The 15,618-nt window shown below is 38.9% G+C and overlaps 2 protein-coding genes across 2 annotated transcripts; both read left to right on the top strand.

The window, feature by feature from the left end:
- The first annotated feature begins 378 nt into the window (after positions 1-378).
- Positions 379-10,835, top strand: zgc:109965 (uncharacterized protein LOC619266 homolog). Its single transcript, XM_038273730.1, has 16 exons — positions 379-491; positions 678-840; positions 4,792-4,982; positions 5,076-5,220; positions 5,357-5,454; positions 5,547-5,624; positions 5,767-5,870; positions 6,264-6,352; positions 6,476-6,615; positions 6,701-6,879; positions 7,062-7,149; positions 7,262-7,300; positions 7,582-7,754; positions 7,841-7,894; positions 7,972-8,050; positions 10,523-10,835. Exons 2-16 carry the CDS (start codon positions 702-704, stop codon positions 10,577-10,579), a joined length of 1,653 nt encoding a protein of 550 aa, XP_038129658.1. The 5' UTR covers positions 379-491; positions 678-701; the 3' UTR covers positions 10,580-10,835.
- Positions 10,836-11,574: 739 nt separating this feature from the next.
- Positions 11,575-14,911, top strand: LOC119775722. The gene is made up of 5 exons (XM_038273798.1): positions 11,575-11,755; positions 13,526-13,803; positions 13,881-13,931; positions 14,514-14,618; positions 14,711-14,911. Exons 1-5 carry the CDS (start codon positions 11,636-11,638, stop codon positions 14,799-14,801), a joined length of 645 nt encoding a protein of 214 aa, XP_038129726.1. The 5' UTR covers positions 11,575-11,635; the 3' UTR covers positions 14,802-14,911.
- The last annotated feature ends 707 nt before the right edge of the window (positions 14,912-15,618 follow it).

Here is a 15,618-nt window from a genome sequence, read left to right as displayed (position 1 = left end):
TGTTATCTTAAATATTAATTTGGAATTCCTTAAATAAAAATATGCACTTTACATTTATTTTTGCTAAAGTTACTTTATTCATTTCATTTACCAATTCCACATAAGGTCAGTTTTAACACTTCCACATCCTCTAGAACCTCTCAGAACCTACAGTTTTTGTATTTTCACTTAACTTGATGACAGGCAAAGCACTTAAAAAATAGTGATGATAATCACATGAAATACTAAGACAGTTCTAATGATTTTTATTTTTTTAACATTTGAACAGATGGTGAATATATGTACACGTCTAACTAGTATTGTATTGAGTTAATGACACTGGGGGTTGGGCACTTATGATTAGCCTGGAGTTGATCCCCAGGGAGCAGATGGTGAATGGTGGCTTACCTACATACCCTGAATCCAAGGAGTTAACCAGAGTCTGTAGCCACATTGTAGCTTTAAAGCGGTCTGAGAAGCACAGCTCATGAAAGAATATTGTAAGGAGTAAGGTAAGCAATGCTCTTCAGTTTATTCAGGTAGAATATGCAGTTTACTAAATATATGATGCACCTGTAAAGGTATATCTATATCGCTTTTAGACAAGACCTCCACTAATCAACACAAACATTTAATATCTATATTTATTATCTGTGGTCTATCATTGTGTAAATGTTGTCATTAACCAACCGTTGCAGACAACCATCCCAGTTAGGCAAGGCATGATGTTGTTGGGCAGCGCTGTTGTTTTGCTGGTGCTCTATGTGCAGCGCCTTCATGGCTCTGCCCTTCCTGCCGTGTCGTCCTATGAGTTCACCGCCTTCAGGATGCAGCAGTACAACTTTGCACAGCAGAAACATGGTAAGAGCAAGCTGAGCATACAAAGCAAACAAAAGGAACCTAAAGTATCAATACATTCTAGCTTACATGAAACTAGGATAAACTTATTTTCCTGCTGAGAAAGAGCATCCCCACAGGATGATGCTGCCATCACCAAGATTTTCTGAGATGTTTTGTTGAGGATTTGGTTCCGTTTCAGCTTTCAGTCAAATCATGTACTTTTGACTTGTCTTTAAATGACATATGTGTGCATATTTATTATTTCAAAGAGGTTTTATCGTAGGGGAAAACAACATAGTTTTTTTTTTAATTTTCAATTGAATTACTGCATGCAACACATGGCAGCCTGAGTCACATGTTTTTACAAACAAAGCCAAAATGAAATACTTTCTTTAAAAATTCTGAGCAATTATGTATATATTTTTTTCTCCTTGTTTGTCTGAAAGAGGGTTTTTACACTATTCAGATTTAGAGAATTAATTATTTTTGATCCAGTGCGATCTGTCCCACTCAGGTTGGATTGCTGATATTAAAAAACATCTGTAGTTATCATCTTATTTATACTAGTTTTATATTAACATCCAGCGGCAAATTAACAAAGTAGCCATCTTGCAGGTGTGTTTTGGGTCGTTATAATGATTTAATTTCTAATTTTTAGAATTGTGTTGCTTAAGGCGGCTGTACGTTGGAGTTGCACTGCTAGCTTCTGAGTCTGAGATTTTTTTTTTTTTACAAGAACTTTAGTTTCTCCTTTAGTGGGTCAGTGTTTCTTTTTTCTGATATTTTTTTCTGCTTGCCTTGAATGCTCTAGAACTGGAAGGATTTCTAATGATAATTTTCCCTTTTTTGGATATTTGTTATTACGCGTAACCACAGCAATTATGGCAAGTTTATTTCTTTTTTACACCAGGGAGCAGCTATATAACATCTCTAAAGCTGAAATTATACAACTACTTCTGCATATACCTGCTGAGTTGAAAAGGAATTGCCAGGAATGCAGAGTAGGAGATAGGAGACAAAAGAGGAACAAGAAATGTATTTCTAATCTCTTCCATCAATCATCATGCGCAATAACAGATCTTTAGGAAACAAGTTAGAAGAACTCCCAGTCCTAGCGTGAACCCAACCAGAAAATCGGTAGTGCAGCATTATTTGTTTAACTATAACATGGCTACAGGATCATATCTTAAACTCCAGTATCTCTCTGCCAGGATTTCTGACCAAACGACAGACAGAGCAGATTTAAAGAACAGAGGAAATTTAAAATTAGATGGGTTGGCAGTGTTTTTGAACAAGAAATGGTGTCATCCAGGAATCCAGCAATATTATTGCCCAAAGAATTTACAAGTTTTCTGATATTAACCGTTTAAATTCCACCTTCTGCCATTGCCGACACTGCATGTGACGTAATCAGTTCTGTTGTTGCTAAGCTACAAATATCCATGCAAATATCCAAAATGTATCCATCCATCCATCCATTTTCCATCACGCTTATCCCAAGCGGGGTCGCAAGGGGTGCTGGTGCCTATCTCCAGCTATCTATAGGCGAGAGGCGGGGTACACCCTGGACAGGTCTCCAGTCCATTACAGGGCAACACAGAGACAAACAGGACAAACAACAATTCAAGCCCACACTCACACCTAAGGAGAATTTAGAGAAGCCAATTAACCTAACAGTCATTTTTCGGACTGTGGGAGGAAGCCGGAGTACCCTGAGAGAACCCACGTATGCTCAGGGAGAACATGCAAACTCCATGCTGAAAGATCCCGGACCAGGAATCGAACCTGGAACCTTCTCGCTGCACTGAGCAGTCCCAAGCTACAAACACAAAAGCCAATTGCATTTGGGGCAATAACTGGTGATTTCAATCATGACTCATTCTCTGCTACACTGACATTGTTCCAACTGTTGTACCACTGACAACAGAAAATTTTAGACCTGTTTTATGACCATTTTAATGACTCTTACATCTCTAAAGTAAGACCTCCTCTTGGGAAATCAGATCAAAATCTTAATGTTCTCTGCTCAGATTATAATCCACTTTATAAGAGACAACCTGCATTAAAAAGAACTGTAAGAAGATGGTAAAAGGAAGCTGAGGAAGCTCTGCAAGATTGTCTTGAGGCTACAGACTGGGATGCACTGTGTCATCCACATGGAAAGGACATCAATGCAATGATTGTGTGACTGACTGCTTAAACTTCTGGGGAGATAACGTCATTCCTACCAGAACAATGAAATGCTTCTCAAATAAAACACCATGGATCACAAGTGATCTGAAGAAACTACTTAACAAGAAAAAAATAGCCTTTAAGAATTATTACAGGGTATTAATGAGGAGTATACAGAAGCAACTTACGGTCAAGAGGAGAGAGAGCAAGGAGGCATACAGGAAAAGGCTGGAAAAGAAGCTCCAGCAGAACAATTTTAGAGATGTGTGGTCAGGGATGAAGAAGATCACAGGCTTCAAGCAGCAGTCTGGACAGAGCCAATGAGCTGAATACATTCTTCAACAGATTCTATTCAGGAAGAACAACAGCATCTTCATCTCCTGCCCACAGTCACGTGGATACTAAGATAAGATAAGATTTTAACCTGTCTATCTTCAGCGAAGAGGCAACAGTAGAGACTGAATCGTAATAAGTCACAAGGTCCTGGTGGTTTCAGCCCCAGAGACCCGAAGGTCCATGCAGAGCAGCCCTGTGGGATTCTACAGCACCTCTTCAACCTTAGTCTGACCCTGTAGACAGTTACAATGATGTGGGAGACCTCCCGCCTTTTTCCAGTGCCAAAAAAAGACTAAGCCGAAAGTCTTCATTGACTATAGACCTGTTGCCCTGACATTCAACCTCATTCAACTGATACAGGAGATCCTTTCTGCCCATAGGTACAGGTATCAACACCAACAACAACTCTATGAAAAAAAACAAAACAACAACCAAAACAAAAATCCTATAAGTTACAGCAATATTTAATCTCCCTTTGGTATTGATAAAGTATTTTTGGAATTTGAATTGAATCATGCTCTGCTCCAGTATGTACAGTAACAGTGCATCCTCTATTCATCCGCCTTCAATGAGCTGTAGCTCCCCAGAGCCGGCAGCACTTGTTAGGCCCCAAACCTTGTATTCCACCACTGGTTGCCACCACACACACCAAATAAGTTGAGTTTAGTCCGGTGATTCCAGTAATCCATGTCCTTAGTCGGTGTCTATGAGTCTTCCTAAGATAAAAATACATGCCATCTTTAGATTAGATTTTCTTTTAAGATGATAGCCATTAAAAGCAAGTTGATCTGGTATTTAGCATATGGTCCAAGCACCAACAGCCAGCCAGCCAGCCAGTTTGGGGTGTATAAGGTGAAGAGAACAGTGACCAGCACTGTGCCCAGGAGGGCTCCAGTGCTTTCTATCAGCCTGACATACTATGGTCTGCCTGCGAGTTAGTTTAAGATCCATGCCATCAGGCAGGGGAAAAACTCCCATGATATTCAGTTTCTCTCTGAGCAGGGAGGGCTGGATGTTGTTGAATCCACTTGAGAAGACCAGGAAGAGAATCCTTGCTGTGGCACTACCCTTATTCAGGTGTGAGTGGACTCAGTGTAGTAGGTAGAGGATTGCGTACTTCACTCCTACACCTGGCTGATATGCAAATTGCAGGCGGTCCAGGGTGTGTTGTACTTGAGGTCTGAGAAGATTGAGGAAGTTCCCCTCCATTGTCATTGACATACATGCAAAGTTTTATATTTTACAATTAAATATTAATATGATAAACACAAAATATTTATCATATTTGGCTGCAAGGTAATAAGACAGACTGGACCTTATTAGATTATTATGATTTTACAGTAGCTTTATCAAACTAGGCTAGATGGAGCTGCAACAAAAATGCAAAAAAAAAAAAAAAGACAACAAAAAAGCTTTTAAGGGAATGCATTTGGTAATTTGACTTTCTTTATCCTGTTGTGTGAGGCTGCCGTGAAGCCATAGTTGTGGCGGAGGCCCGCTCTGCTGATGAACCATCACTGACCCGTCGTTGTGTCATCATGAAGGTTCAAGACTTTACTGTGGAGAAATACTTTGAGGTACTAAGACAGAATGCTGCTGCCATCCTGATCTTATTGCCAAGAAATATCTCCAGCATTCCACATGAGACAGTAAAGGTGAATTTTTTTATTTTTATTTTACCCAAAAACAAAATGTTAGAAAATTCTCTAACATATTGATTCAAATTCTTGCTTTTATTTCTCTCTCAGTCCTTTATGGTGAGTGAGAACGAGGCCTTGCAGAAGGAGACACTAACTCCAGTCTATGTTGTTCCTGAGGATGAACAGTTACTTTACATGTATGAGGAGGTGAAGCAGGCTGCAGCCTCACGGACCTCATCCATATTTGTCAGAGGTAACACAGACAACATACTGTACATGTACTGATGCATGCCACAGTAATTTAATGAAATTGATGTAAAACTTAAAAAAAACTGAAATGAGGCAACCAAAAACAAAACTAAATGAAAAAATTCTTTTACTGTTGGCAGTCCTCCGAAGTATGGTCACAGCTACGGCTTTTCAGATCTTTGTGAGCAACAACAATGCCATTAAGGCCATCTCTGACAACACAGTAGTCACACTGGAGGTAAGAAACAGGTTGTTACAGCACAAAAACTACAGACTACATTCCCAACAGACTATCTCTAAAGTTCTGCACCATGCTCATCTGCACTTTAGGGCATGCTGCCTGGAAAAGGAGAGGATGCTCCCACTATTGTCATCACCGCCCACTATGACTCATATGGTCTTGCTCCGGTGGGTTAGCTATTAAACCACTCCATTTACAAATCTAAAGGCTTAACCTGTGAAATGGTTTCAACCTTGGTTCAGCCTGCTAAAACCTTTAGTGTTTCGGTTCAACCTGCCACTAATGCATGGACGTGTTTGTATAAAACAGTGGTTGTCATACGGAGCAGACTCTAATGGAAGTGGAGTCACCATTCTGCTGGAACTGGCTCGTCTCTTTCAGAAACTCTACAGCAGTTCCAGCACCAGACCACAGTGAGTTCCTATGTATCCAGGAGTTACAATCGAGCAGCTGAAAGTGCAAAACTGTCAACTTGGAATATTAAAAACAAGTGTTTTAATAGGGCTTTCACTGATTTGTTCAATTAATTCACAGCCTTCAATACAATACATCAATACAAAGCAAACTTTATAGTGTCTTCCTCAGTTTTTCTGTAATACATTAAAATAGAATATGCATAATAGTTAAGTAGGGTAAAAGATTCAATATTGTGATGCATATTTAGGTATTCTCATTTACTGAGATGGCCTTATTTAAGATGCACTGTCACCAATTGATGATATCTAAGCACAGCTAGATTTATTATTTAGCAGTGCTTAATGAAACCTTGTTGTGCACAACTAAGGAGAATTCTTTTCATTCTTTAGATATAATCTAATGTTTTCCTTGACCGGAGGAGGAAAATACAACTTCCTTGGCACAAAGAGATGGATTGAGGAGAATCTTGATCATGCAGGTGAGATTCCAACTCTTGGACTCTTTGATCATACAGATTGAGAGATAGAAAAGCATCGGTATGAGCAAAATAAAAAGAATATCTACTTTAAGGTTTTTGATAAAGCAAACACCTCTGCCTTAGAGTCCAGCCTACTCCATGACAATGTGGCTTTTGTCATGTGTTTGGACACGCTTGGCAAAGGTGATGAACTGTACTTGCACACGTCTCGCCCTCCGAAGCCTGATTCTCCTCTGAACTCTTTTGTTCAGCAGCTGGAGGAGGTACGACTATGATGAGAGAGACACATAAATGTGTCTCGATGGTAGTAATGGTTTTGAGTGGTTTTATCTTGTGTTTACCCCTTAGGTGGTGTCGTCAAGATTTCCCTGGGTGAAGGTGGGATTGGTTCACAAGAAGATCAATCTCGTGGAATCAACAGTGCCCTGGGAGCACGAACGCTACAGCCTACGGAGGATCCTGGGCTTCACTCTGTCCCATGTTGAAGACCCTAAATCTGGGCTTCGTGGCTCTATACTGGACACATTGTATGCTCAGACTTAATTATTTAGACAGTAGTTTGATTTTGTGAAAACAAGAAAACAACAAATATTTGATTTGTGTCAGCCTATGTCATTTTTTATACACATAAAAATTATAAATTATCATACAAACCTTTGAAAAATACTTGTAAAAATTAAAATTCTGTCATCTGCAAACCATCTTTAAGGTCCCAAGTGGATTTTAGAAAACTTAAGCGAAACGGCATCATCATAGCAGAAGCGCTGGCCCGGTATATGTACAATCTTTCAGATAAGGTGACTAAAAGCCAGTAAAAGACATTACACATGGATTATGTAAAGTCAAATATATTATCCATATTTTAATCTGTTTTAAAACCATATTAATTTGTGATTACTTTGCTTTAAGGGTTCACCAAAGGACGTTCAACTTTTTAAGGGTCAGTTGGTGAGTTCCTTGGTTTATTTTATTTTGCTCGATATGCTGCCCTCTGGTGTTCATGCATTGACCTTACAGAGTGTTTGCATTTTCTAAGCACACTGTAAGGCCAATGCAATGGCCATTAAAATGCAAAAGGAAAACATACTTTTAAGATGCATCTTTATAAAGAGTGTAATGGTAAATACATGTCTCCTGACTGAATCTCTGAGATGCATTTTCACCTTTTAGGATTATACTTTAATCTTTATATTAGCTTTTATGAATTCACATCTGTGTCATCAATGCAGGACTTTCAGGACAGTCGCATGTCAAGTTTGATGACCTTTTTGACCTCAGTGCCTCGGGCAGCCCAGCTGCTGCACAAGGAGCCCGCTCAGATCCTGCTGGTCAACTCACTGGAGCACGAGTTCAAGCATTACCTGCAGAACGTACACAGACACACCTTTCGACAGGACAAGAGGTGGAACATGCAGCAGTCTTTCTGATTCACACACTGGTTCAGTAGCAACACAACAATATCACAATTAATGTTATTCCTTGATGCAGGGACCCTGATGTCACATTTTTTGATCAAATGAACCAACCAATTGTGATGTACAGGTAAACATCTGTGTAACCATTAGTTTTTTGAATGTGTGGAAATTTTAGGTTAGGAAACTGATGCTTTCTTTTTTCAGGGTGAAACCAGCTGCGTTTGACCTCTTCCTAGGAGGATGCATCACTGCATATTTGGCGATTGTTTACTATTCAATACAGGTTAGTTATGTACATTCACAATGTTTTTTCTCCAGCCTTTAGATTTAGTGACAAAACTATACAAATGAAATTAAAATGAATGTGGTTTAGTTAAGCACTGTTTTCTAATAATATACTATTTATACAGTGTTTGGCAAAATTACAGGACACAACAAATATACTGTAATAAAAGCTTTTTGCAGATCAAAACTGCACTTCATGCGAAACACTGTGTTGAGGAGAAAACTGATGCTAGAAGTGACAGCCTCCATGAGGCAACATCATGCTTGGGGCATTCTGGTCTTCAGCAGGGACAGGGAAGTAGGTCATAGTTGATGAGATGTTTGGAGCTAAATGCTGGCCAATCCTGGAAGGAAATCTTTTTGAGTCTCAAAAAGATTTGAGCCCGGGCTGGAGGTTCACTTTATATAAAGCCAAATATAAAGCCAGATCCACAATGTAATGGTTTAAATTAATAATAATTTAAAAAAAGGATTGTGTCTCCATTTCTTTAACATATCTTTATAACAGGGTTTTGATCATGATCTCCCTAAACACAAAATATTTCTAAAATTGTGCATTTTTACTTTACGTGTCACCCGTAAATAAGATGTTCTTTCAAGTTCATCAACAGGTGTACCTGTACAAGCTCTCCCTGCTTAACTTGGTGCTTTCTGCACATTCTGCTTATCCTTTATGCATCAATGAAGTGCAGAGGATTTTTAAAAACTCTTCAATTCTGAATCCTGTTTTTTAAATGCCAGTTGACATGACATTGCTTTACACGAAAACAATCTGTTAAAATTTATATTACTTTTCTGTTTTCCTTAACATATCTACATGTTGAGATTTGGATAACCACCTCTGAGCACATGAGGAAAATGTTTGTGTTTTATCTCATTCAAGAAAGGTTAAATGCACAGTTACTTATCTTGTTTAGATTTCCTATATTTGTGTATTCTCCTAATACTCATTTTCATGCTCATTGTATTCTACTGCTGGTTTCTTCTATCACTTTCACCTTAAGTCAAAGTAAAGTTATCATTTTGTTTTGTCTGTATATCTTTCTGTGTTTTTGATAACTAGATTCTGCATATAATCATGTTGATCTATATTACTGGACTGCATTTAGGTCCAGATAAACCATCTCTCATAATAGACATATCTAATGGACTATTTAAAGCCATGATCTGGATTCTGTTGAGTCAGGGAAAAGACCTCAAAACTGATGTTCAAAGACGTTTCAAATCGAATCCGACTGAGCTTGAACCTCAACAGCTGAGAGGAGCCAATAAAAAAAGTTCACCCCAGAGATTTCCAAAGCCCTGAGAGACATACCACAAAGACTCGCAGCTGTTGCCTGAGAGAAAGGTGCTTCAAAAAACTGAAGGGCTGAATTTAAAAGCATACTTTTCTGATCCAATTTCTAAATCTTTCTCCATGGCTTAGTCCTGCTCTGCTTTGCATTGGTCAATAACAAACTTTATGAAATCAGTCAAAAAGTGTGTTTAGTTATATACTGGAAAGAGATACACCACTATATTAAAGTTTATTTTATAATCACACCTACTATTACTTATTGTTTTACAGATCAGGGTTTCAGGCGGGAATTAATTTTTTAATGTGGAAAATAAATTGCAATTGGGGCTTCACAGTGTCGCAGTGGTTAGCATTGCTGCCAAGCTGCAAAAAGGTTCTGAGTTTGACTCCCGGCCTGGGGTCTTTCTGCATGGAGTTTGCATGTTCTTCCTGTGCATGTGTGGGTTCTCTCCAAGTGCTCCGGCTTTCTCCCACAGTCCAAAAACAAGGCTGTTAATTGGCTTCTCTAAATTCTCCTTAGGTGTGTGTGTGAGTGTTTGTCTCTTTATTTCCCTGCAATAGCCTGGTGACCTGTCCATGGTTTACCCCGCCTCTCACCCACTGACAGCTGGAGATAGGCACCAGCACCCCTCGCGACCCCAGTAGGGATAAGTATGATGGAAAATGGATGAACGGATGGATAAATTGTCATTTTTAAACATTAACAAAAGGCGAGATCCATCTCCAACCATACAACCATGGCACATTTTACATCAGCACATATAAGTATTCACAGTGATAATAATGTTTATAACTGTTTTTATTAAGTCCTCTTTTCCTGCTGTAGAAAAGCATCTCCACAGCATGATGCTGCCACCTCCTTATCTTAAATCAAGGAACGAACAGTGAGAGATTTAGCTTGGAATGTGGTTTCTTTCCAGAAATATTTCCATCAGTTATAAAAAGGTGGACTCTGCTTTAATAAATAGGTGACCTCTGGATGGGGTCACTGTTTTTTGTGGGGTTGTCAGAGCAAAGCAGGATGTTTAACAACTATATACTGCAGTTCTCAGATTATCTTTATTGATAACTGTCCATTTTATGTCCTGTTTAAAATATTCAGTACCTTGTGAAAAGAAGTGTTGTTTTCCTTGTTTTAAAGCCCAGATCTATCTGCCTATTTTTTTTTTGCAGAACTTTGGGCATCTGTACTCTAAACTTAAAGCTGCAGTGAAAACCAAATATCAGTGAAAGCTTCAAGGATCCGAGGAAGAAGCTCATGACTGGAGCCTGCATCACAGCATGGATGTTCTCACAGTTAAAAAAAAAAGTGCGCCTCTGTGTCAGGTGTCCAGAGATTTTTGTATGTTTCTGAGAAATGACGTTTTAGAAATTCCTAAAAAAGGTAAAAAAATCAAGAAATAAAAGTTTTTATCCAAACTTTTAAAACTTTAAATGACTGGAATCTGATTTCAAAACAATAAAAGACTTTTCTTCTGTCACATCACAATGATTTCCCCTCGTGCCTTGCTTTCTACATCTACTGCCATGTGTGTGACGGAGCGTCATGCAGGTTCTAAACGTTCAACCACTGCATTGGACGCACAGCCAGTTCCTGTCACAGATAACTCAGTGAGATTGCCACAGACACAATGGCTCCCGCAGTGCTGCACGAATTATTAATGCTTTTGTGACATGCTGACAGTCGTTGATTGTGGTAGAGACCATGCATTCAGCATTTTCTTTGGTTCTGCAGTTTGTTTAGACTTTTTAAACTCAAAGGCAACTGAAGAGCTAAGGGTTGGCTTTCAGTGAGTAAAATGAGGGCTGTATTGTTTATCAGGGCTCCAAGAGCTATGGAAATAGGTCAAGGGCATTGACCCCAGGTATGTGAGTCTCTGCAGGGGGCTTAAAGCTCAGGGAGATTAGTGAGTGCTCAGGTGACTCAGAGAGTTAGTCTGCTTCGGCAGGGGTGCTCTTAACCTGTCCCAAAGAGACAAGATTCTTCACAATAGCAACAGGCTAAACCATAATTTTGTGTTAAATCTGTACCGAAATAGTGGATGATTTAATAAGGAACACATAAATCTATGTTATGGTATCTCAAATTTAAAGAAAGCATCCTACAGTAGTGAAAACAGTTGAAATGCATACCTCTATAACTTTAATGCATGCTTCAAGGAATAAATATCAGGAAGAGGCAGGAGGAACAAAGGTATGGGAAGGGGGTGGAGCTTACAGGATGCTGTGTGACTTCCAGGATAACAGGAGGCAAGGTGTGGATTAACAGTGCCGTAGCCACTGAAGATGGGTCCCCAGGTCTACATCACAATGTATAAGGAGCATTTCAGATCTCCTGGCGGAGCAAAAAAAGCTGAGCTTCGACCCACCTCAGCCCACCGCAGGAACAACCCTCAGCCACGGCCGGTGAGATGCATAATGCTTTGTTTAAGCTGGAAGAGCTCTCTTTACTTATGGTAAAGGATAGATGGATCAGATTTATCAGGGTGGTGTTTCAAATGACATGAAGAGTTTTTATTTTCATGAAGTATTTCATAATTAAGCTCAAACAGTCTCAATAGATTTTGATTTATCAAAAAAGCTATAGAAAACAAAACTAATATGGGGGGCAGATGTTGGGAAAAAAAAGAAAAAAAGAAAATTGCTCCTCCACCACTGTCCCACATTTTAAAAGCTACAAGTAAAAACATAAGAAATATGCGACAGCTTTTCAAAAAAACGAATATTTGTGTTTTATGGCAAGTCAGCAATAAATATTTGGAATAGCTCAGTCATCCGGAAGAAACTAGTAGTAGAGCTGCTTTCTCTACATAAAGAGGAGTTAGCTGAGGTTGCTTGGACATTTTCTTCAGATGCCCCCTGGATGCTTCCTTTGGGAGGTGTTCCAGGCACGTCCCACCAGGAGGAGGCCCAGGGCAAGATGGAGGGAATACTGTATGTCGCCTGGCTGGCCCGGGAGCGCCTCAGGTTCCCACTAGCAGAGCTGCAGGAGGTGTCTCTGAGGGGGGAAGTCTGGGAGTCTCTGCTGAAACTGCAGCCTCCACAACCCAGTCCCAGATAAATAGGAAGACAAAGAGTACAAGTATTTATAATAAATGAAAAAAAACAACAACTCATGTTTCTTTTGTTTGTCATCTATAAAAGGAAAAGAAATGTGCAAATTGTTATTTGTTGAAATGTATATTTTGTTTTATCAAAGCCAAAAATGTTAGTGTTCTACACTCTGGCCGTGTCCTTCACAGAAATATGATCTGGCTCTATAGATACGTTTCCATTATAGATCTGCTCAAAACAATGACAGTATTCCACTAAGTTAAAAAATGGAAAGTTTCCATTTAATAACCAGTACAATTAAAGGAGTGTATATGTTTGTTAATGCAATGAAAACAACATGGCAGCAGTGAGATATGTTCATAATTCTAATGGGTGGCATCATCCTCCAACTATTCGTGTAGTTGTTTGATGTGGAAGAAAAGTATTTCCACTGCGTGAGTTTTTGAAATTCCAATGTTTCTATTCAGCAAATGTATTTTCATAACCACAATTTGTGCAATTTAATGGTTAACAGACACGCATCTTGTCACTAGCGTGAATGTCCTGCAGGAAGGTGAAACAGTATCAAAGCATTTGCATCCTTTGAGAAGTTGCAAAAGGATTTAGGCAACATGGGCAACTTCTACAAGTTGCTTGTGTTTTGCACTACTGTCAATGTCAACAAGCCCCCAAATCCAAATAAAAGGATCCCCACAGCATTATGCTGCCATTACCAGGATTTAATGTGATGACATTAAATGTGGTTTGGTGTGCAGGGCTAGGTCTATGCAACAAAAAAGATTATTTTATGAGGGCGCAAAATGTTTCAATAGACTCCTTAGACTTTCAACAGTGGCTTTCTTCATGACTTCCACAGGGGCCTTGTTTTTGGTATGCACAACTAAGTATAATTTTTCAGTTGATTTTTATTACCTATTCTCTGATACTTTGAGGCTTCTCTTGGACGCTTCTTTGATTATTACTCTCCTAAATTCAATAAAATAAAATGACGTATTGATGTGAGAAAATTAATAATTTCCAACTGTAATCATAATTTTTTTTTAGTGTGTACAGAAGCAGGTTTTCTTCAGGAGATTTTCCTAATTTTAGGTTGTTTACAATTTTCTTTTCTTACCTCCCCAGGACTTCCTGTTTCCCCGCAGTCTTCGGTCCAGCTACAGGCCAACACGAACACTGCTCCACCCTTTGCCCCCTGTGGACAATGGCCGGCCCCTTTTCCCCCCTGTGAACCATTTCTTATCTCACAATCCTGTCTCAGCATGCCTTGATAACCCTGCAGGCAAAACAAACAGCCCCCAGCATATGCCTCCTATCAATGACAGGGCACAGAAACTACAGCTGATGGAGACTCCTGCTGCCAAAGACGGTCAGCTTTCCACTACTCCAAGGATCCCTTATAAGTAATGATTAATCATGTCCCTGTTTAGCTTACAGGTAACTATAAACACATTCTGACATTGATGGATCTGCTTTGCAGGACAGCGGGTTATCAGAGGAATGTCAGTACCCTCTCAGCACGACAACTAAGGTGAGCAAACAACCTTTGAACTTTCTTGGTGGTCCCAAAAGACTTCAAACTTGAAATACAGTGGTAGCATTGAACAAACAGTGCCTTACAAAAATAACCATACCCTTTGAACTTTTTGGCGATCGGTCACATTGCTTGAAGAATTTGAGTCCATTGTTTTTGGGTTTTATAATTTAGACAATTATAAAGTAGAATATCATCTTAAAGTAAAATCTATATTTTTCTTACACAAAAAAAATCTAAGTTGAAACATTGTAGCTTTGGCTGTATCTTTATGTTATTGTACCCTTTGACTGTTTGCATGAATAATGCTTTGTATGGCAAGTTTTGGTGAGCCAACAAGTCATGTTTGGTTTGCTGTTGTGTGTCTTTTTCCGCTTTGCAATTAGGTGCAATTTTATGTTGTACAGTCAATAAAATTATAATGCAAAAAAATACAAGCAAAAACATTGAAGATTTTGGCTGCGTTGTGATTAATTCTAAAGATGAAATGAAATAATTTTCTAAGCAATTTACTGGTGTTATTTAATAAATGACCTCAAAAATAAGAACAATCAAAATTTTGAATCTGTCTCACAACAGGCCACAAGGAGCTCTAACAAACAACCCCTCTGCAGCTGCAGCTACTCACTTCTTTGCTCAGATTCCTTACAGGAAGTGCTGCTCTACCAGAACCAAGGATTTTAGGTGCACATTTGCATTTGCATGTAATGTTGAGTTTTTGATGTCGTTTTAAATTGTTACTAAGGAATGACTTTGTTCCTGTGCTTTTCCAACAGTGACTGCTACAGCTGTTTCCATGTAGTGAGGCCCTACCAAGCTGCTCACTATGTCATACACCCAGAGTTTGTCTCTGAAGCCCTCTATTAGGAACACCCTTGACTGACCCCTTTAAAGCCGAGGATTCAGTAGCTGGAAGGATAAAAATGAACGACTGTTCTCTACTTAGTAATCTTCACATACAAAGATGTAAAAAAAAATTACAAATACTGATCTAAAAAGAAGTAAATGTATAATAAAAATCACATTTGCTATTCATTTGAAATGTAAATGTGATGATCTGTCAATGGAATGAGTATTTTTGCCCTTAAAATAAGATCATTCGATATTATGCACTTTAAATGTGATATTAGTATTGTTTTTATTTTTTACTTTCAAACATTAATCCTCTTATTCCATTGGTAACTTCTCTGCTCGATCGAGAAAAACTGAGCTACATAGATTTTATTTTTTGCATTGAATGTAGGCTTATGAATCAAGCTGTATGTATGCTCTTGTGAATATATATTAAAAATCTAAAGAAAATCTGAATGTTTTCCATCTACACACAAGAAGCCTGGATGGACTGCAAAAACAAAAGGTTTTCTCAAGACCTGTCCAACCTTACAGTTTCAAAGCATGCTAATGGCATTAGTTTCTGATGTATTTCTAAAAATTCTAACTCTATGGGTCAAGAATCTTGGTCTGACGTAGTCCTACTCAATTCTAGTCAGAATATGAATCTGATACTGCTCTATAGAGCTGTGATTATGGGGCATGTTTCGAAGGAACCAGGAAAAGAAAAAATGCCTCTGCACTCAATTGGATAGACCTACAACCAATAAGAGCAACGGAGTGCATGACGTATGTTAAGCGATGCATAGTTGTTGTCAACAAAAATCAAAGCGTGCAGTTGCACGCCTACAAT

Source organism: Cyprinodon tularosa, unplaced genomic scaffold (assembly GCF_016077235.1).
Source record: "Cyprinodon tularosa strain WSP-4 unplaced genomic scaffold, ASM1607723v1 ctg89, whole genome shotgun sequence".
Lineage (NCBI taxonomy): Eukaryota > Metazoa > Chordata > Actinopteri > Cyprinodontiformes > Cyprinodontidae > Cyprinodon > Cyprinodon tularosa.
Note: the sequence above shows the minus strand (reverse complement) of the source record. Positions and strands in the feature narration are given on the sequence as shown.